This window comes from Gambusia affinis, linkage group LG07, assembly GCF_019740435.1.
Source record: "Gambusia affinis linkage group LG07, SWU_Gaff_1.0, whole genome shotgun sequence".
Classification (NCBI taxonomy): domain Eukaryota; kingdom Metazoa; phylum Chordata; class Actinopteri; order Cyprinodontiformes; family Poeciliidae; genus Gambusia; species Gambusia affinis.
Window position 1 is genome coordinate 10,340,921 of NC_057874.1, and position 23,170 is coordinate 10,364,090.

A 23,170-nucleotide genomic window follows, 5' to 3' on the forward strand; every position below is an offset into this window, starting at 1 on the left:
TTTATTTTCTTTACTTTTTACGCTATTAATAGTAAATGATATATTATAAAATAAATAATGAGAAGTAATATTAAATATAAAAATACATTTATCTACTTTCGAAGACAGTTGAAAGTTTCCACCCGGACAATACAGATGTTCGTACCAAATGGTTGTGTCCCAGTTACAGCATTCCGGGTAAAGTGGGTTAAAGGTCCTTTAGACCGCAGTGACTGCAGGAGCTCTTCATCCGGTCTCAGACGAAAGGTAGAGCAGGTGAGGTGTTGTTTGGTCTTTATAATTGTCTCTCATCGTGTCCCCGTGTCTCATCTATGCCTCCCGCAGCGACATTTTGTCGTGTTTTTGTCACTGTCTCTCTCTCTCTCTCGCTGCAGAGCGGGAAGTAAAAATGGCCAAACAGCCGCAGCCGATCAGCCCGATGAAGAACTTCTTCGCTGGAGGTTTCGGAGGCGTTTGCCTGGTTTTCGCCGGGCATCCACTGGACACCATCAAAGTAAACTGCTAAATGTTGTGTCTGGGGTTGTCACCCCTTTACCAGGGGAAACGATCAACGAAGAGCATCCGGGTTCAGCAGAGACTGACCTTAAACACAAAACAGGCTGCAGCGTTCAGTGTATTGGTGTCACTGCAGCATCTCAGTCCTGCTGCTGCAAACCTTTGACCCAGATTCAAGATGCCACATGATTTCTGCAGCTCAGATAGAAAGGTCACATGAAAAGTGGGCTGTGACCAGATCAACACCTTGAGCTGGCCAAGCCTGAAACCTCATTCAGTCCCATTCATTAATTAGGTGGAAGTTTGACTAAATTTAACAGAAGGCAGATTAATTCAGATTCCTTGAAGTGGATTTGATCAGAATTTCACGACTGAATAAATGCTCACTAAGTTCATCACTTAAAGTTTTTAATGTTGTTGGATTAGGGTACAAAAACAGTGTTTGTAGGTGGTGAAGATTGTCTAAAAGTCACCCATTTACAAAATAAAAAAAAGACTTGAGATGCATCGTTCAGTTGATAATCTGCTTTTTCTGAACATTCCTGCTGATACTATACACACATGAAATCTCCTTCCTCTCCAAGTACAATAAACTCTCACTAGATACTTATTTAGGGACACCTTAACAAGGTGCATGCAGAAAGTTTCCTAAGCTTAGCAGTTATTAGACTTTTAGAACTGCAGGAAGATTTTTTTCCAGTGATATTTTTCTTGTATGAAAGCAAAATATGAATTTCTCATCTAACAAAGGGCTGCAGCCTCAGGCAACCGTTTACCAATGCCTTATGTTGTTTACTAGTTTGTTTTATGTTGTTGTTCTTTGGACAGACACTTAAATATAAATTTACCCCCAGGGATTAATAAAGTTCATTCATTCATTCATTCATTCATTCATTCATCATGTTCTTCTTTCCTCTCAGGTGCGCCTACAAACTCAACCTAAACCAAAACCTGGAGAGAGCCTCTTATATGCTGGAACCGTGGATTGTTTTAAAAAGACCTTAGCCAAAGAGGTTAGCAGTTATTTTCATTTACCCTTCAAAGCCCAATACAAATTTGTTTTGGTTTTTTTATCTGATTTTTTTGTAATTAAACTGTTATCTAAATGCTTTTACATAACAAAAAAAACATTTTTGTAGCGTCAATAAGATTTTCCAATTTGTTTGTATTGTAATTGATACATTAGGCTTTTGTAGTTATATATAGCTAGACATAAAAAATAAAAAAAACAATTCCCCATGGGTTTACATTTTAATAAAGAAAATGTAAAATACACTAAGCAACATATCCGCTCTCCTGTTACTCTACGCTGTGGAGTTTTTTTTTTTTTTATTCTTTTGTTAAACAGGTCTCACAATCTGGGATTAATAAATGATGCATTTGATGTCATAGAGTTAGTCCTTTAGAGCCAGATGTTTTTCAAAAAATAACAATTTGAAACATTCCCTGGTTTACTTTATTTTGTTGGTTTGCTCTCTTATATCAGATGTGATACATTGGGTAATCAGGTAATTGTTAAAAAACAAAAAAAACAACAGACATTTTAAATAATTTTAGAATTTGATGTTGTAGTGTTGATAAATTATAATAAATTATGTGTCCTTACTCCTCGTGCTGATGTTTCCTCTCAGGGTGTGAAAGGACTCTATAAAGGAATGGCAGCCCCAATAATCGGCGTCACGCCCATGTTTGCCGTCTGTTTCTTTGGGTTCGGACTGGGCAAGAAGCTACAACAGAGGACGCCTGACGATGTCCTTACGTAGGTGACTGATTCACCTGAGCCGGTTGTGTTCACTCCACATCTAGCAGCTCTTCCTCATCTTCTTCTGCTCTCCTCCAGGTATCCACAGCTGTTTGCCGCTGGGATGTTGTCGGGCATTTTCACCACAGCCATCATGACTCCCGGAGAGCGCATCAAATGTCTCCTACAGGTCCGTTCCTGTTCCTAAAACCTGGATTCAAACCTCGAACATGATGATGAGTGATGTGGGCTAAAGTAAGGTTTTGTGTGAGTTTCCAGATTCAGGCATCGTCAGGAGAGGTGAAGTACGCGGGGCCGATGGACTGCGTTAAGCAGCTGTACAAAGAGTCTGGGATCAGAGGAATCTACAAAGGCACAGCTCTGACCCTCATGAGAGGTTCGTCCTCACATTGATTACTCTCTGATTTTATTTCCACATTTATAATATGAAAAAAAAAATCATATTTTAAAAACCCACGTTAAATGGGAATTGGGTCGAGCATGGCTGGGATCTGAAACGGGGAGTGTCCCTTTTCTGAAACTTATCTTCACTTGCCTGCAAACTTGGGTTCAGCCGGCTTGTTTCATTACAGCAGAGTTTCATCTTGTTTGGTTGGAGTGATGGGAGAAACACTCATCTGTCAAGACGAAATGACAGCTCTGTTTCAGTTTGTTGCTTAATAACTTGAACGCAACAAATCTCTGCAGCTCCTGCTCTGGATTTGTCAGAAACTGTGACATGGTGTCAGAGTAACAATCCTCAGAGTCCAGTTTGGACTTTGGATCTTTGGAGGCCACTTATCTTTATCGCGTGGTTTGAATAACAGCAGCCGCCACTGTTAAATCAGCTATTTGTCCCGTAGAGTTGCATCAGCAACTTAACGAGTTGTTGGCAGGTCTGTCGCAATAACTGGTTTTGCTGGATGATAAATTGTAAAGATTGTTGTTTTGAGACATTTTCCGAGTTGTATGTTGATAACAGCTTAATAACACATGTCCACCCTCTCAAAAACCAATAAACTTTAATTTTGTAAATAACGCTTAACATTGGAACTGCAAGATATTTAAAAATTCAAAATAAAATGCAACAATCAAAAACAATAAACAAAACTAAACTAAAAAAACACACACAGTTGAAACTATAAATAAAATGGATTAAAAAGTCTCTGTAAACAAAATTTTCCTTCAAATTCTTGTAAGTTATTGAGCTCATTTTAAATTATCATGAGATCAATTTGTTTATTGATTATTGTGACAGGCCTGGTTGTTTGCATGCATTCCAGCTGTTTGATTTAATACAGATTCATGCAAATAAACTGAGGACTCAGTTATTTTTATTGAAAAAGTGAAAATTCACTCTGTGATAAATTTTGAGACTTTAGCTTAGTTGAAAATTATAACGTCACATAAGACCAATAAAGAAGATTTTTATAATATAAATTGTATGTAAATGCTTAAAATACATTTGTGTCTGTAAAGAATTTAACTCTTTGAACTGATTTATTCAAACTGCCTTTTTGAGGATGTTCAGATTGAAATGCACTTGTAGTGTCACTATTAAATTATATCATAAATAACTTGCTTTTAAAATATTGATCTGACTGAAAGGTGATTAGAAAATCAAATCAGAGAGTTTTAGGGTTATGTTACTTTTTTTTTTTCCCCAGATGTCCCAGCGAGCGGCATGTACTTCATGTCTTACGAGTGGCTGAAGAACCTCCTCACACCTGCAGGAAAAAGGTGAGGACTTCCTCTTCCTCTTCCTCTTTCTCACAGGAAGTTCTCCGAGCAGAAAGACGAGTTGTCTTCTCTCCGCAGCCACAACGAGCTCAGCATTCCCAGCGTTCTGTTCGCTGGAGGGATGGCCGGGATCTTCAACTGGGCCGTTGCGATCCCCCCCGACGTCCTCAAGTCTCGCTTCCAGACAGGTTTTCTTCTTCAAACGTCCTTCTCTTCCAGAATATGAACGTTATCCTGTGTGCTCATGTCCACATTAAACTTCAATGTCACATATAGTATAACTTTAAATTTACGTCTTTTTTTTTTTTTCCTGAAGAAATTATACAAAATTCACGTTTTGCATGTTTTTTTATTCTTCTATTTGGGTCTCAACTGCTTCTAAAAACAGGCCAAGTGCTTTAAAAAAACCATCTAGCTGTTTTCTAGTTGATATTTTTTGGTATCTGCTGTTTCAAAACCTTCCCGATTGAGAAGTCATAATCGATGGACACTGCTCTGTTACCTGGCAACCCCAGCCCAGCCGAGCCTGGTCCGGTCCGGTCCGGTCAGTGGTTGATTTGCTGGGATATCTTGTTTTATTGCTGATTGGACAACATTCCTACTCTCTGGAGAACTAGAGAATTAGATTATGGAAACTGTGGAAAAAGAAAACAGAGTGAGGGAATTTGTTTTCTCAGATTATTCAGGTATCCAGATTATCCACGTGCTTAAAGTCGCTTCTATTCATCCACTGAGACTCAGTTTATTTTTGTTTTAGGTCATATTACAATTATCAAAATTCTTTCTACTTTTTTTCAAATAAACATTTGTCATATTTTAGTTTACCTCATCCTTGGTATAGAATTGGAGTACTATCACAGGAGATTATTAATAACAGTAGTATGTTATATAAAAGTGAAATCATTTATTGTTTTATTTTTTTATAAATTTATATTGTTTTTATCTCCAAAATGTGGTGCTGGAAAAGTTTGAAAGCACGCCTTGAAAATGCTTAAATTCTGTTTATTGTGGGAAAAGCTGCCTCTACAATAAAAACCCAGGTGTTTATTTCAGAGGAATCTCGCGCCGCATCACGGCGAACCTCAAATCTCTCCCTCTCTCTCCCTCCATCAGCTCCTGAAGGAAAGTATCCCAACGGTTTCAGAGACGTTCTGCGGGAACTGGTCCGAGAGGAAGGCATCGGCTCTCTGTACAAAGGCTTCAACGCCGTCATGCTCAGAGCTTTCCCTGCAAACGCAGTGAGTCTCCGTCCTTTGATCTTCAGCTTAACGAAGCTGTAAAAAGGCTTCAAGCAGCTGGATGAACATCTGGAGATGTAGACGATCGTGAAAAGACAAAAGTCGTGGACATGTAGGCAGTCGCTTGTTGGATAATCCAAGTGTTGGTGATGAATTTAGGTTGAAGATTTAACCCAGTTTGGTTTTCATATCAGTGCAGTGAAGCACAGAGAGGCTGTGAACGTCTTTATTAATATTTGTTTGGTTGTGAAACAGCTGCTGTACGGAAGAACATTAAAGCTGATAATTTCCTCAGGAATTAATATTATTACAGCCAAACCTGTAAAAACATGTGTTACTAGCAGGTGCTATTTGCCCAAGTCGTCCTTTAAAGTAATTTTCTTTGCTCTATCAGTAGTCTGCAGTAAAGAAATATTGTCTTATCATAATAATCTATGTTTCTTAAAATTATCCACCAGTACAAAGTCACTAAATCTTATTGCGATTTAATCAAGGGTCATAATCTGTCATGTCTTCTTTAAGTTTGCTCATATTTCTACCTACAAAAATGATTATAAAGTTTTTTAAAAAAATCTTTAAATCTTTATAATCAAGGCTGCAGAAGTGTTTTAATCTCAGAGCTCTTAGATAAATTCAGGAGTGGTATGTCGTAAAAAAATAAGACGTTTTCTGGTTTTAACAAGATAAAGCTTCTGAATTTGCGGCTTTGCCTCTGCGATAAAAATGAGTTTATTTTTAAACATTTGTTTTTGTAGAAGTCTCTGAGCCTCACTGATCCAGTGATTATAATGAACCATGTTGGTTTAATCAACATAAGCAACAAAGTTATTGATTATTCTAATAAATATGTCACAAATCAGAGTTTTTTTGGAATATTTGCCCATTTTTAATTACACATTTTCCTAATTTGATGTCTAAAGCTGTGAACATAAATGACTTTTGTCAACATTTAAACGTTTTAAGAAAACGTAAAAACGAGTTTAATGCAAATTTTAGGGTCATTCTGGGACAGAGCCATTAACCTTCATGAGTGTATTTAAGATGTATATAGAAATGCTTAGCACACTAAGCTGCTAGTATAACCACTCTGAATAATAAAACAAATACCAGAAAACAGAAAGAGGCTTTAAAAAGTAACTGGATCAACAGAGTGTAGGTCTAGAAAACTCAGAAAAATGCTTCAGTGTTTGAGACATAAAACCATCTAAATTCCTGTGTTTAACCACATTTAGGCCCATTTTATCAGGCGTTACTGACATGTCGGTTGATGCTTTTTGTCACTGCTCTGGACAAACCGTGTCTTTCTTCCTTCTCCTCAGGCCTGCTTCCTGGGATTCGAGTTGGCGATGAAGTTTCTGAACTGGTTAGCTCCGAACCTGTGATGTCGCCCCCCGAGGGGTTTCCTCTGGGAACACCAGGAATAATCGCTCTCTCACACAGAGAGAATCATGTGAAACGACGAGATTTTTATCAGATTTCCAGTAAATTACTTGATTGTTTTTGTTGGTGCTGCGGAGGAACGGTTCAGACCTGCTGAGGCGTCGGCTCGACTCCCAACGGTGCCGCTTCACACGCAGAAACAGAGACAGTTCGAATGTTCTCGCTCCTTTCAGTCTCTGTTGTTTTATTGTTTGTTTGTTTTTGTAACTAGAAAGGGAGTGAAAGAACATGTGGTGCCTTATCTCGTCTTAGCTGCAGGTAGCAGGGGGACGTTTCAGGTGTGTCTTGGTGTCTGTCAGCGCCTTCAGTCTGCCACACGTCTCCTTCACTCTGTCAACACGTCACGCCATCTATCTAATGTGAAGACAACTACAATAAGAGTGAATGAATGAAAATAACATGTCAGCATGTAAAGAAACTATAAAACAGATCCATCTTTAAGAAAATCCGTAGTGCTGCTGCTTCTTTCTACTCGTTTGTCTCCTTTTTTGAAGCCAGAGTAAAAAAAAATAAATCTCATCATACAAACTTCCTAAATGGTCTTTAATAAAAATGGTTGAACCTGCTACAATGGGAATAAGACAAATACATTTCTTTATTAGTTTTCTAAAAGGTAAAAAAAAAAAAAAAACTATGTAAATGCTTAAATTTGGAGATAATATTTAGAAAAATACATATATTTACATTTGCGTCACATATCCTGCAGGTTTTAAAAATCTTCAATGGATTTACTTTATTTTAGACTCCAAACTTTCAGCTCTTGATAACTGGAGTTAAAATGCTATAAAAAGTGATTTTTATGGAATTATTTGATTTAATTTTCATAACAGGATAACACAAAATATATTTTTTGGATTTATTTTTTCTGGTTATTAGTTTAGGAACTATTATTGTTTTTGTCTAATTCTCCTAAAATATCAACTATCCCATAGGAGAAAACATCCTAATATTACTTTTCCTTTATTTTATTTTAAAATCTAAAAACAGAAATTGTAGCTTTTTTTAAAAAAAAAGAAACATTTAAAATATTTATATTAAAAAAACTTTTTTTTTTTTTAAAGGTTGTGTAAAATTTGCAGCTTTAATTCTGCAGAACTGGGAGACAAAAATCAAAAATGGCTTTTTAATTGTAAAGGTTTCAAACTTTTGTCTTAAAGTTGTACTAACTTTTATAAAAGCATATCTTTTCCATTTTTGTTCAGACAATATGTTGAAAAAGTAAGAAATGAAACATAATCTGTCAAAATATCAAGCTCTTCTGCCTCCTCACAGTCTGCAACAATGCGCCGCTCAAAAACAACCAATCAGAGGAGATTCATAGTGCTGTCAATCATTCATGGGTATGTGCTGCTTAATGTGCTAATGGCAGAGAAACAACTGACTGTATCAGGAAAACTGTTTATCCGTTATCATCAGTGGTGATGCTATCTAGCTTTAGCATTCACGACAGGCTAGGTTGAGGTGAACCGGCTATCGCAGCAGAGAGAATGGGGGAGGGTCTGAGTAACGCATACACAAGGATGATTGAGAGCGCTAGGGTGACCGAGTTGCAGGTTTTTGGAGCACAGGGAGGAGCTTGATTATTTTACTCGCATTCTACTGTCACAACTTATTGACAGTTTTAACAAATGCGTAAAAATATAAAGAATTTAAAAAAAGTGTTTTTAGAAACTTAGGTACTGCAGCTTTAAATGATGGCCGTCCTCACTGTTGGTCTCCTGCCAGCTTCAGATGCGTCTCCTCTCCAACCCGGCTGATTAAAACGGTCCAACTATCTGCTCAGCGGGTCAAAGTTCTGCAGAGGCCCGATAAGGAGCCACCAGGTGAGTTGAACCAGGAAATGATCTAAAACATGCTGAACACCAACCGACTGACTCTGGACGGTCTAATTTTGAAGGTCTGGTCATAATTCTCTTATTCTACTGACTTTTTTGTCTTTCAAGGAAATGTGCTTAAAAATGATGTGAAACATCTTGAATTTAATTTCACTCTTTTATCTGGCTTTAGCTCTCGTTTTCAATTGCTTCCTGTCATAATTTAGCACAAAAACTAAAGTGTTTCAATTATTTTTATTGTTTTATTTGAAAAGAAAAACATAAAAGACAGAGAGAGAAGCCACTTTAGGAAGAAAGAGTTTTTCTGAGTTCCTCTTAAAATAATTTTGCATTTCTTTCTTAAAATCTGGGTGATCTACATATCTGTGTGAAGGTGGCATTAATTATCTTTTGTGTCTTTTAATAATTTTTCTTTTACCATTTTTGCCTGGCTGGAATAATTATGAAGCTTAAAACTTCATTTTTAAACTCAAGAATAAGCTGCACAAGTTCGAGTTTATCTGTGATTTTTTTCTTTTATCCACTCAGGGTCAAAATATGCATAAAGACTCAGATGTATACAAATATTCACATAAATAGTCTAGGATGTTTTGCACCTTGTGGGTACTGTAGACTTGACCAAAAAGCTACAAGTATTTATATTTCAGCTGCTGAATAAATAAAATAAGTAGCCTATAGTGGCCAGTTTATTGAAAGCAGCATTTTCACATTTAGGAAGATTAGTCAAATTAAATGTTTGTGTGACTGTTTCCAGTCGGCTGGTGGAAAAGTTGCTTCAGCTGCTCCATTTTCTCTCCACAGTCTGACGTTAAAGTTTGTCTTCATTAATTCATAGCAGCTTAAGGGATTTCAGAGGAGCGGTGGCAACATCAAAGTATGCAATTAATCTAAAAAGTGTAATGCGTTAATATTACATAATGTCGATTAATCGCATTTCTAATTGACGCATTATCTATTTTGACTCTTTCTCCTGCGGAGGGTTGCCTTGGTTTTGTACAAATCAAAAATGCGAGTGAAAAGATGAGTGAGGAGAGCCCGACTGCTGTAATCAAATGTCACTTTAAAATCATTGCAATGAACATTTGGATAAAATCAAGGTAAGGATGCAGCATAAATTAGTCTTCCACCAAAGTACAACCAGTTTATAGTCCACATTTCTAAATTATGTTTCAAACAAAATGTGTTCTTTTCTTCCTTTCCTGAATATGAAAATCTGGAAAACTAATATATTTGTTTGGTTTTTTTTATTTTTATCTTTTGAAAATATGTAGATTTTTATATTTCAAGCTACCAAAGTTAAGCACAGCAACTAATCACAACGCTAGAGTGTGATTTTTAAAAATCCTTTGACAGCACTAATATATATATTTTACAATTATGTCTCGATTGAAGTGATGCCTCTGTATGAACTGAACATGAGTCTCTGGGCTGGCCGTGGCCCCCCGTGGCCCTCTTTGTGACCGCCACTGATCAAATTACAGATCCAATCACTTCAGGAAGCCTCTATCAAAAACAGGCTGACGATTCAGCGCAACCACAATGAAAATGTTCCCCGATCATGATGCTATCTCCTGATCAAAACTTCTCATTATCATGCTAGTGATGTTGAAAGTTGTCGGGTCAAATCTTTTTCTGCCAGAAAATAAATCTGTCTTCCATCTTTGGAGCCAATTTCCAAATCCCAAAACGGAAAGTTTGGCTTTTGGTTCATCTGTACAGATATTCTCTGATTTCAAATCTCTTTCCGATGTCATTTTGTAGCTACTGGGCCGCCATCAGAACCAGAACAAACCTTCATTGGGGTCAAGGAGGGGTCTGTGTTTACACCCAGTTTTCGGACGTTTTTGTTCCAGCCCAGCCGAAACCCGGGATATTTTTAGAAATCTTCAAATAGCTGCTCTTTTCTGCACCCATTCTGGGTGGAGATAAACTGATGTGAAAGCTCCAGATTGTACATTTCAACAATCCTGCTGTGTTCAAAGAGTTTCTTCTTCTTTTTTTTTTTTTTTTTTTGCCCTCGCAGTCAGGAGGTTAGAAAGAGTCTTGTGATTCCTTCATTATTTAGCCATTCCCTCCCGAACCCCACATGGTGGATGTCAGGGCTGAAAGCTGGGTGTTACAACTTTATTTAAAAAATATATATAACAACTTAGAGGTAAGAAAGTGGCTTTTTTTGACCAAAGATACATTTTTAAATATTTCAGCTAGAATAATGTGACTAATGCCAGATGAAAATGTAGCTTTCCAAGCTAATTTTAAAGCATAATGCTACACTGTCAGCTTAACAATGGCTGACAGGTGAAACACTTTGCTACGTCAAACCACTTAGGTGTTTTAAAGATGTAGAAACAATTTTACTTTTCATTTTACTAATTTCTAAAACATGAAATTGGTGATCTATTGACCTCTATCTGTAATTGCAGGTCATTGTTATTACTGCAGTTCTCTAAAATCTCTTTAAAGGCATTTAATCCAAAAACTTCATCAACAAACGCAACATATCCACAGTAATTATTTACTTAAAACAAGATTTACGTCGGGCCGAAAAGTTACTTGCAAGTTAGTTTTGTTTTATTTCAAGTGGGGAAAGATTCTTGCAGTAGAAACTAGATCAAAATAACCTTAAGATTTTGTATTTTCGCAGTGAAACAAAGGACATCTGATTCACTTACCAGGTTTTCATTCGGCATCATTTGTAGTGAACACATGAGGGTATTTTAAATAATAATTTGAGAACTGCACAAATTAAGGATTTAGATAAGCTGAAGCAAAATGTGTGATCTCTCTAGGAAATGTTCACACTTACACTTAAAAAATAACTTCATATCTAGAAATCTTAGTCTGCAAAAATGCAAATGTGTTGATATTTTTGCGTGACTCCTGCTGACATCTTCAAAGTTTTGAGGCGCATTAATTTTCTGTTTGACTTTATTTACTTTTATAAATCACTTGGTGTCATTTAAGCAGTTAAAAGCGCACCTCTTTTCCAAATCATGAAGTTCTGACACATAATCCATTGAACAGCCTTTAATTACTGATGATGCGGGCAGCGCTGGTCGATATTTGCCGCCAGGCTGTGCTAAATAAAGGAATCGATAAAGTGCAGAGATTTAGAGGAGGAGGAGTCACCGCTTTCTGTGCTGATGGTTCAAACCTGCTGACATATTTCAGCAGGTTGAGCTCTGAGGAGATCAACTTCTACTAGGAAGTTTTTATTTTTTATTTCCCCAGGTGTCGAGCCAGCGCAGCCTCTGACCCGCCGCTGCAGTCATGAGTAATGTGGAGATCCCGGCCGGCCTGAAGGAGCTGCTGCAGGGCTACACGGTGGAGGTGCTGCGCCGCAGGCCTCCCAACCTGGTGGAGTTCGCCGTGCAGCATTTCACACGGATCCTGGAGAAACAAAAGAACGAGCAGCAAGCCAGGAAGAACAGCAGCAAGCCCGCCGCCAAGGAGGTCACGCTTGAGACGGCGTCCAACAAATCTAATGAAAACGACGAAGAGGAGGAGGTGAAGGAGGCTCCCAGTGAGTGTCCCACCATCACTTAACAGAGGCTGTGGTTGTGTGGAATAGTCAAAGTTTGTTACATTAACTTTTTGCCCTCTCTTCAGAGGCCAGGACTGGGAGAAGTCGCAGAGTCGCAGGTCAGTGAACAGCAGCAGTGTTTATCAACTTTCCCAGGCCTGTCACCATAGCAACTTTGCCTGGACGATAAATTGTCCTGGAACTTATCGCGATAAACGATAATATTGTTTTGAGACTATTTTTGAGTAATGTGCAAGTAATAATGGCACAAAAATACAAGAAGACATTCTCAATGATTAATAAACTTTAAATCCTAATGAACATTTAAACACTGGAACAGATAAACAACAAATATAATGAATCATGAAGTCATGTAAACAAAACTTTCTATCAAAAGAAGGTTTAGTTGAGACCCAAACACCAGACTGAGGATTTTATCAATCAGTTGTCGATAAAAAGAGAGAGAAAAGAGAAAACCAATAAATCATGCGAATGAAACTTTTCTTTTCATTTACAATGTGATTATTTGATTTATTGTTTATTACGACTGACCTAACCATTTCTGAATTCATGTTTGTGATTTTTGATTTCATTTTTTTTTTACTCTGTTGCTGCAAGTGCAGTTTCCAGGTTTTGTGTTTTGAAGTCAATTTAAATTTTTTATGGATTTTTTTCCACGTTTTTTCTATTCATTTTAAACTAAACGGAGCAATCTGAGCCATTCAGCAGTTTCTGTGATATTGACTCTTGTTCCAATTGCATTTTTTTAAGACATTATAATTTGACTTTAGATGTTTTCTGGTGTTGAAATCCCTTAAAATGTTTTATTGCTTCTTGTTAGTAGGGATAATGTGCAACAAAAAAGAAAAAAAAGAAAAGATGATTTGCACCAGATTTAGCCTATTCTTATTTCCATTTTACGACATCATCTTCTACTAAATTACAACGTTATGTCTTGTAAATGTACCAGTTTGCATTTATGAAATGGAAAAATAGACCTTTTAATAACTTTGTATGACTTATTAAAGTCAAATTGCCAAAACTGGAGAGTAAAGGGCTTAAAAATAACAAAAATGTTTAAACAGATGATTTGCATCTTGAGGACTGAAGATGGGAAAGGTATTTATTTTAAGAAATAGGTTTGTAAATATTGACTCTTTGAGAAATCTTTAAATAATATTTTTTGTATATTTTCAACCCTGATTGAAAAATTTAGTTGAAAATGACATAAAAAAAAAAGAATAATAATCTGAATCAATGTCGCTGCCAATGTCTTTCACCCTCAGACATAAATTATATCCTCCACATTAAATTTGCACATGTGGGTGGAAAAAAAATAAATATTTTTGTGGTGGTGGGACTAAAACAGGAGCATTTAAATCAGGGGTCTCAAACTCCAGTCCTGAAGGGGCGCTGTCCTTCAGTGTTTAGATGAGCCTCAGGTACAAAACACTGGAATGAAACGGCTTAATGACCTCCTCCTTGTGTGGATCAGTTCTCCAGAGCCTTAATTATTCTATTCAGGTGGTGCAGCAGAGGCACAACTAAACGATGCAGGACTGCAGCCCACCAGGACTGGAGTTTGACACGCCTGATTTAAAGGGTTAGAAATTAAATTTCTTAGTCTGGCAGTCGTCGTTTTACTCTTACAGCATTTTATTTTATTTATTTATTTATTAAAATTAAAATTAAAATTTTCATTGAGGAACAACAAGGAGGATGTGTATCTCCTCTACTTACAAAATGTGGTACAGACATATCACCTTTGGCACATTACTCATTCAGTTTATTACATTGGTCCATACGACGTTCCCCTTCCTGTGGTTATCCTACCTCAGGTATTTAATGTTCCTTTTTTTAATTTTTTTTTCCCCGTCCGCCCCAGACCCTCTCAGAGGAACGGGGAGACAAAAAGAATGGACAAACTGGTACCACGTTATGATAACTTTCTCGAACTGTGAAACAAATAGTCTACGTCGAACAGAGTAGCTAAAGAACAGTGGGTGTCGCCTCATTTTCATCGGTCTCAGATCTGGAGTCCATGAAAGTTCGCCAGGGGGTCCAGCATCTTTCAGATCTGTCTTGCTCCAGTTTCTGTGCAAACGTCAGTTCCGCCATCTTGCAAATGTCTTGGATGATGTTTATCCAGTCTTGTTATCAGTCATCCGTTTTCGAGTGATTGGTTTTTTACTGGCAGTAAGCATTATATTGAACATGTATGTTTTATAGACTCTTACAGCATGTCAGGGTCACCATACGAGGAAACTGGTTCTCCAGAGTTTCTCCCAATTGTTTGATTGATGCCAGTGATCAGTAGACAGGTTGTATCAACAAAATGCGTGTCTACTTTCTCTGACAGTCTTAAAACATAAACAAGATATTTTTTGTGAATCCGGGACTTATGAGGACAAAACAAGCATGTCTGGTTCCTCTGCAGTTTGTGCAGAAGCTTATGACCCTGATGACGATGCGGACGACAACACCGAGCCTCAGGTTGTGCATCCCAAGACAGAAGAGCAGCGCCAACGGCTTCAGGACGCGTGCAAGGACATTCTGCTGTTCAAGACTCTGGAGAAGGTAAACATAAAAATAAACTGAGATCAGCCTTTACGTCTGTATCGCAAAAGATTCGGAGAGGATTTGATTAAAGGTTCAACGAGCCGAGGCAGCACCCATGTGAGGCCAACATGACATTTTCTCCTAAACGCATCAGAGCCAGGTGTTACTAAATCACTGTTGCAGGTTAAAAAGTCTTTTAAAGACTCATTTCATATGGTTGGGAAAGAGTAAAGAGGATTGTGAAGATCTATTCAGTCAGCAGCAGCAGCAAACATTTTAAAGATCTCTGGCTGTTCAGAAGTGACTTGTTTCATTCTTAAACCACGGGGTGTAAATGTGGCTTGCTGTAAAACACAGTGGTGGACAAATCAAAGTTTTTCCTTCCTCTGAACTCACTCACAAAAGTTGCCGTCAGTCTTTATCCTGCTTGTGTGTCTGTTTTCGAGGCCTTGTGTTGTCGTAGACTCCTCACATTTTAGCATTTAAGAGAGACACACCATCTTAGAAGAGGTTTGGCAGTAAAAATTGCAGGAAAAAAAAAGAATCATTTGCTTATTGTCTATCAGGAACAATTCTCTGAAGTTCTGGACGCCATGTTTGAGGTTTTGGTCAAACCCCAGGACCACATCATCGACCAGGGAGACGACGGGGATAATTTTTACGTCATAGACAAGTGAGTAAGAGGTTATAAAATACATATATTTGACACGCATAAGGCTGTGTTTGGCAGGATTAGGGGTACTGAAGACAGGACAGAAATTCAGACTTTAATCTGAGTAACTAATGTGATTTTTTTTTTTCCAGAATCAGAATTTTTAAAAATAGTTTATGCACTATTAGGCAAATTTAGTCTTAAAACTCAAATTTACTAATCACTGCACCTTTACAAATCCTACAACAAGGAAGAAACAGTTATGTGATTATTTTCAAAATAATACTAACACCATAATTGACGTACACCTAAGAATGCTTGGATATCAATGTTGACATGAATGGAAACAGAATTAGAAGTCAGAACTCTGAGCAAAAAGTCAAAATTTTGGGGGGAAAATCTGAATTGGGAGGGTAAAAAAAATAAAATAAAATAAATTCTGAGAATAAAAGATCTGATTTCTGAGAATTCTGAGAAAAAAATAAATCTAAATTTTGAGGGGAAAAAATCAGAATTCTGAGCAAAAAGTCTAAATAAAAAAAATCAAAATTCTGAGAAAAAAATTAATTCCAAAATAAAATATTTCTGTCAAAAAAAAATAAATATAAATTTTGAGTAAAAATCTTTTTAAAGAAAAATGATCAGAATTCTGAGAAAAGAAGTCAGAATTTTGTTGAAGATTTGTTTGGTGGCACTGATCCTCTTCCGTACTCCTTTCGTCTCATCCCAGAGGTGTGTACGATATCTTCGTGGCGAAGGACGGCGTGAGCGTGTGTGTGGGAAAGTACAACAACAAGGGCAGCTTTGGGGAGCTGGCCCTCATGTACAACACGCCGCGGGCCGCCACCATCGTGGCCACGGAGGAGGGCGCTCTGTGGGGCCTGGTGAGTGAACCACGCCGCCTCTGACGGAGGCGCCTGATGCTCCGTTACACCTGAGGATGTTTCTGACCCGACAGGATCGAGCCACGTTTCACAGGCTGATTGTGAAAAACAACGCCAAGAAGAGGAGGACGTACGAGGCCTTCATCGAGTGTGTGCCTCTCCTGAACTGCCTCGAGGTTTGTCGCTAGCAAACAGTCTTCCCATAAAGACCCATCGACACATTTATCAGGCATAAATTAAGTCCTTCTCCGTCACTTCAGCTCTCTGAGAGGATGAAGATCGTCGATGTTTTAGGAGTGCGGACGTTCAAGGATGGAGATCGCATCATAGCACAGGTACCAAAAGGCATTTTACCAAGTACTTTGGTCTGGGTGTGTATCGCAAATATTACACCTGAACTAAGACAAAACTGACATGCAAGTAACTTTTCTACAAGATAGAGGAGCTTGTTTTAAGTCACTAATTCCTTAATATTGATGAGAAAGTAATGGATCCATTAGCAGATTATTTCACTGGTAACAAGGGAAAAATCTCTTGTTGTCAGTGAAATAATCTGTCAGTGAAACTAACTTTTTTTTTATCACTACCAAGGAGTTACTGACTTAAAACAAGCTCCTCTATCTTGCAGAAAACTTACTTGTAAGTTAGTTTTGCCTTATTTTAACTTTACTATAAGTTAGATCAAAAACTAGACCAAAAATAATTGGTGAGGTTTTGTGTTTTTGCTCAGATCAAAACAACTTCCCCATAATTTCAGTGAAATAATCTGTCAGTGAAACTAGCACTTCTTCATCACTCTTGAGGAATCATTGGCTGAGATCAAACTCCTATATCTTGCTGAAAAGTTTCCTGTAAGGCAGTTTTGTCTTTTTTTTCTCCCAAGTGTACTAACATATTCGCAATACAAAACTAGACCAGGAATTTTGGTGAGGTTTTGTGTTTTAAAATCGGTTTCAACGTTTTAAATACCTGCATGACAGATTGTCCTCCTTTGCTGCAGGGCGACAAAGCTGACTGTTTCTACATTGTGGAATCAGGGGAGGTGAAGATACTGATCAAAACCAAAGTAACGACATTTTCCGCATTTATCTTCAGTCTGTTTTGAGGACACGCAGTTCTGCAGCCTGACGCGTTTCTGTGTTTGCTGCAGACGAAGGCGGGGAAGCAGGACAACACAGAGGTGGAAGTGGCTCGTTGCTCCAGGGGGCAATACTTTGGAGAGCTGGCGCTGGTCACCAACAAACCCCGCGCAGCGTCCGTCTACGCTGTGGGAGAAACCAAATGTTTAGGTTCGTTAAACACCAAACGTCTATTTTTATCGTAACAGGTAGGATGCTTGTAAACCCGGATTATTTCTAGAGGTTTTAGTTTCTGAGTGAAAATCCAGTCCAATAAATTCATTTTTAGGAGGAAATCGGGAGATTGTACCTCTAATGTTCTACGCAAAACAAAAACTGAGGAGACAAATTATTGTGCTTTCGAATATATGTGTAAATATTTAAGATGCAAGCTCATCATTAGTGCAGGTTTTTAAATTTGTAAACCAAAATAAAATCAGATGCTCCACGAAAGAAACTGGTAGATATCGGCATCTTTTCTTTACATGGTGGAGTTTTAACTGAAGCTCTCAATGAAACGTCGAGTTTCATTTCTGAATTAAACTGTTTTTAGTGAAATCTCTTGTTATTGAACCTTCTAGTTCTACGTACTGACATTTCTATTGTTCTTTTATTGCTTCATTTCAATCACACACTTATTCACTTACGTTGCTGTGGAAAAAACATACATACTACTTGAACTTTATATTTCAATTTTAGTCACATTTTGACCACTTTTCACAGTATTTTAATGGGATGTTATGGGATATACCAACACAAAGTGCCACATAATTGTGAAGTTTTCCACATTTTGTAACAAAAAAAAAAATTAAAACAAAGTTTGACATACCCAGTACATAAATACATTGAGTGTTGTGTGATTCAACCTCTGTATGAATCCACTTGTCTTTGCAGCAAACAGGTCAAGGGTTAAGTTGGAGGGACGTCAAGTGATAAAACATTATTCTAGTCTTTAAACATCTTAGTCATTTTTTAAATTATGTACTACTACTCTGAAATGTGGATTTATTTTTTTATTTATTCGCTGCACTGTTTGAATTTTCCTGGAAAGCACTTCGATTATTTTTAGCTGTGAATGGCGCCATATAAATAAATTTCAATAAAAACCTGGTTGTTGCCATGGATGGGCCACAGCAAACACATGACGACGGTTCCCTGGCCACATGAACCAAAATTAAACCTTTTGGCGAGGAAAACGTTTGATGAAATCAGATTATCTCCATGGTGACGCAAGCAGGTGGGATTCGTTTTCCTCTGCAGAAACAGGAGAGCTGGTTTCAGTGGATAGAAAGAGCTAAAAACTGAGCAACTCTAGAAGAAAAAAACCAGCAAAAAAAAAAAAAAAAAAAGATACTTGAGATTTTAGATGGTGTGTTAGAATGGTCCAGTCAAAGTTCAGACCCAAATCTAATTCAGAATCTAAGCCAAGACTCCAAAATGTATCGCTACAGACTCTCATCATTCAATCTGTTCAGAAATGCTCTAGTAGAGACATAACCAAAAGAAACAAAACTGAGTTTTATCTGTAAAATATTTTTATACTGCTCTGTGTTGGTTTATCACATGTGATCCCATTAATGTGAACGTTTTCAAGACTGTTCTAATCAAACCAGGGGTTATTTTTGTCTTTGCATTTGATTTTAAGCAGCGACCCTTTCAGTTTGTCACAGAGCAAACGTTGTGGGCTGAATGACATCCATAAAACTGGGAGGGGAGAAAAAAACGTCCTACAAATCAAAATCAATCTGTTTCATCAAGGTCAAAATCTGTTCTACATTTTGACCTTCCACCCGGACCGAACCCTCACCGCAAAGCCAGGCGTAGTCGTGTCACGGCGCGTGTTAAAAATTAAGCATTTCGATCACAGAAACACAAAAACAGAGAAATGTTTTTCACCTGGATTCTCCCGTTTTCACCAAATAATACCAGACTGCTCCTTATAATCATGTTTTTCTGTTGCGTGTTTTATAATTGGCCAATAAATACCACATAAGCATATTCAGAGTGGGGCAGTAACCAGTTACATTTACTCAATTACATTAACATTTGGGTAAAAATGTGCTTTTATGAGTATTTTTACTACGCTGTATTTTTTTATTTTATTTTATTCTGAAGTATCTCTACTTTTACTTGAGTAAATTTTCAACCCACTGAATGAAGAACAAGCATCTTTAAACTAAAGTCAACAGATAAAGAACCTTTGAACAGAAACCTGTAGTTTCTGTTCAAATTTTAAAAATTTTTTTTATTGAAAGAAACTAATTTGGTAACATTTTCTTTTTCCTGATTTTGTTATTTTGTGTTACTTATATGAATTATTGTCATTTTGGTCTTTAAAATACCAAAATTTCCACTTAACTTTATAGTTTTGTTAAAGGTTATGTAATTTTTAATTATTAAATTATTGATAATTTCATCAGTTACTCAGTACTTGAATAGACTTTTTACCAAATACTTTTTTTTTTTGTCTTTATTCAGTAATTTCTTGGATGGCTACTTTTTACTTTTACTTTATTAAGATATATTAAAGTAGTGGTGCTTTTACTAAAGTACAATTTTTGGGCTACTCTGCCCACCTCTGAACACATCCAGAGTTGGATTCAATTACATTTACTTGAGTAACTTTTCTGTCAAAATAAATGCACTTTTCATTTGTACTTGAATAATTTTGGTCGTTAAAATGCCAACTGAAATTGTCTTTCAGTGATTGACGTCCAGGCCTTTGAGCGCCTGCTGGGTCCCTGCATGGACATCATGAAGAGGAACATCTCCCAGTACGAGGACCAGCTGGTGGCGCTGTTCGGCTCCAGTGATGATTTGAAACACTAGGACTGGACCCGAACCAGCGAGTCGACGCTAGCATGACGTAGCCGCTTTCTGACCCCTCTGAGGCGCATTTAGTGCACAAACTGTTCCCCTTTTTAACTTTATACCGACAAACAAAGCAAAACGCTGTTTCTCTGTGTGAGTGTGAATCTATCAAGATAATGTTTTACCGTTGAAATAAAACATAGCATGAAAACCAAGGCTATGAGGCTGGGCTTTATTTAACATATTTACACTTGAATTTGTCAATTTTTTTAACGCTAGATTTGCCTTCTAAACAAACATTTTAGCAAGTTATTTGGGATATTCTTCGTGGCACTTTCCACAAAAATATAGTCATCTCGGTTGTTTAGTTAATATTTTTTATTTTTTTACAAATCTGACACGAAGTAATATTTAATATCTAAACTTTCCTGCTTTGTAAATCAGTTCCAACCTGTAGGACTATATGCTGCGTTTTTTAATGTTTATATTTAATCGTAGGCCGTCCGTCAGAATCAGGAAAACCAAAACAAGGTGAAAATGTTAAATTGTGATGAGCGATTTAACATTTGATGATTTTATAAAACTTAGAAAATTCATGCCTTGAAACATTATAAAAGCAAACTAGAACATTTCTGAAGAAATTTAAACGGTGCTGCCAAAATGTGCCTGTCGGTTGCCACACTTCGTGGACGTTCTGATGCTACAAATTAGCATCAATGCTAAAGTAAGGTGCAGTGTACTCAATAGCATGTGGAGAGTCAGAAACATATAGAGTAATATGGACTCATGCCATTCTGTATGTTGAAATTAGTGTACAAGTTAAAATGAGCCAAACTGCTAACGTTAGCCAAAATGTTGTCAGTAGCATGTGGGGCTTAGCTTCTGCAACCGAGGATCGGACCGCCAGGGTCCCCTCCCTCGGCCGCCACCCATCACACATTGCACCCGACCCCTTTGGCCCCTCTCACGGGTGGTGGGCCCATGGGAGAGGGGGCCCATGTTTCCTCTTCGGGCTGAGCCCGGTTGGGCTCCATGGGTAAAAGCCGGGCACCAGATGCTCGTCGTGTCAATCTTCGTGTATCTGTACTTTACTTAAGTATATTTAATAATGGATACTTTCGACTTTTACTCCATTACATTTTACAGTAAGTATCTGTACTTTCTACTTACTACATTTCTACAAAACCGTCGCGTTACTCGTTACATCCAAGTCGCATTGCGCTTTTTTTCCGTTAAAATATGAAGTTCAGGGACTTAACAAGGCGTTGAAAATCCAAGCGCCTTGGATTTACAGCGCCATCCTGCCAGTCGCGATGGGTCGAGTCCTGCCAGTCGCACGCGGAGCTCCCAGACATGCGCAGTGGTTTCCACTAAGCGGGAGATGATTGTGTCTAATCGTCAGTAATAGAATTTCGCTACATAAATCATAAGATTTGGCGACATGTAAAATCAGCAGCGCTTCACTTTCACAGACGGTGGAAACTTCGTCCGACTTTTAGCGTCACTTGGAAAGGAAGCTTAAAGGAAGGTAAGCTATGTGGACCGGATGTTAGCAAAGCTAGCTGTACAGAGACATATATGGTGCTTCTGCGATGACAAAACGTTGTCAGTCATGCGTTTAATTATTGTGTGGAAGTGTTGTTTTAGGTGTCGCATATATGGGACAACGCTGTGACCAAAATCTGCTCTATAGTGATAGTGATGAATGATCCGATTCTTCTGGCCGGATTTTTACTAAATCCTATAGGACTGAAGCCTCACTGAGAGCCGTTCTTTGTTCTTGTGACGCTCTGCATACACTGCAGTGGCTATTATTATTTTATTTAATTAAAAAATATATAGATTTATTTAATTGGCCAATAAACAAAACAAGAACGTGTAACGCAGAGCTGCTCATTGCTCTTTGATTGTGTTGGTAACCTGTCATGGTGGCAGACAGGGTCAGAACCGTCACTGTCCTTCTGCCTGGTTACTTCTTGCTTCTTGCACCTTGGACCTTGGACAGTATTCATAGTTGAGTGTTGTTTACCATTGGGGCATTGCCTTAATTTCTATGTTTAATGGAGCAGACAGTTGTGGTTTCTGACATGGTGATATGGGCAAACGTCCAGGGCGGTATCTTTAAGGGTTGGTAGGAAACCACTGTGGATTGTGCCACAGAGATGGAAGCAAAGCAGAATGAAGAAGAGTTTGAATTGATAATGATACTGGTTAAATTTATTTCAGCTCTCAGTATTTAATATCTAGGTGTTTTTATGGGAATGTGGATTTTTCAAATCAATTTGAGAAGCAGTTTTGAAAGGTGCACTTCATTTTATTGTGTCATGTAGCGCAGTGTGCTGGTCTTTGTCTTAACTACAACACTGCTACGTGGCTCTTTGGTTGCATGTTCTCCCTCATCCACCTTCTTTCCATCCCCTTTCTGTTGGATTTCTTTAAAAATAAATGCCATTAGTGGCAAAAAAGTGAAGTTCATGCTATGTTAGAACAAGAGACAAGATGTTTCCATCCCTGAAATTATGATGCATAGAATCACAAATCTAAACCTAAACTGTCACAGAGAGTAAACACACTAAAAATATGCTTTATCTGTGGTATTGCTCATTAAAATGGCACATATTTCATGTATTAAAATTAAATATGATAGGTATGCTTAATGATATTGTATTAAAGATTAAGTAATGCATTCAAGAAGTACTTTTACTTTTAATACTTAAGTATTTTTAAAAGCCAGTACTTTTTTACTTTTACTCAAGTAAAAATGTTAATGTGGTACTTTTACTTTTACTAGAGTACATTTTTGTCCATGTATTTGTACTTTTACTTAAGTAAATTTTTTTAGTACTTTCTACAACACTGATCTTGAGTCTTATTGATTATTGCAACAGCGTCTTCACAGGTCTGTCCAACAAATCAATCAAACAGCTGCAGCTGATCCAGAATGCTGCTGCTCAACCAGGAAGATAGAGCACATAACACCAGTTTTAAAGTCCCTCCACTGGCTCCCTGTAGCTCAAAGAATAGACTTTAAAATACTGTTGTTAGTTTATAAATCACTGAATGGTTTAGCACCACAATACATTAAAGATTTCCTGCTGTTGTATCAACCTTCCAGAACTCTCAGGTCTTCTGGT

The 23,170-nt window shown here is 37.6% G+C and overlaps 1 protein-coding gene across 5 annotated transcripts; it reads left to right on the forward strand.

Annotated features, from left to right (window-relative positions):
• The first annotated feature begins 134 nt into the window (after positions 1-134).
• LOC122834586 (mitochondrial carnitine/acylcarnitine carrier protein-like) lies at positions 135-20,251 on the forward strand. 5 transcript variants are annotated; one of them, XM_044123146.1, is made up of 18 exons: positions 135-255; positions 375-493; positions 1,416-1,508; positions 2,127-2,254; positions 2,336-2,426; positions 2,516-2,633; positions 3,904-3,976; positions 5,428-5,430; positions 11,765-12,012; positions 12,099-12,131; positions 14,450-14,589; positions 15,138-15,244; positions 15,954-16,107; positions 16,182-16,283; positions 16,368-16,442; positions 17,108-17,173; positions 17,258-17,396; positions 19,930-20,251. In XM_044123146.1, the coding sequence occupies exons 2-18, from the start codon at positions 389-391 to the stop codon at positions 20,052-20,054; spliced, it is 1,800 nt and encodes a 599-aa protein (XP_043979081.1). In that variant the 5' UTR covers positions 135-255; positions 375-388; the 3' UTR covers positions 20,055-20,251. The 5 variants fall into 5 exon arrangements, with proteins under 5 accessions (XP_043979081.1, XP_043979080.1, XP_043979079.1 ...); XM_044123144.1 differs by lacking the exons at positions 135-255; positions 375-493; positions 1,416-1,508; ... (3 more) ...; positions 3,904-3,976; positions 5,428-5,430 and adding an exon at positions 8,370-8,477 and having other exon boundaries at positions 11,721-12,012; XM_044123142.1 differs by lacking the exons at positions 135-255; positions 375-493; positions 1,416-1,508; ... (3 more) ...; positions 3,904-3,976; positions 5,428-5,430 and adding an exon at positions 8,441-8,551 and having other exon boundaries at positions 11,721-12,012.
• Positions 20,252-23,170: the final 2,919 nt, after the last annotated feature.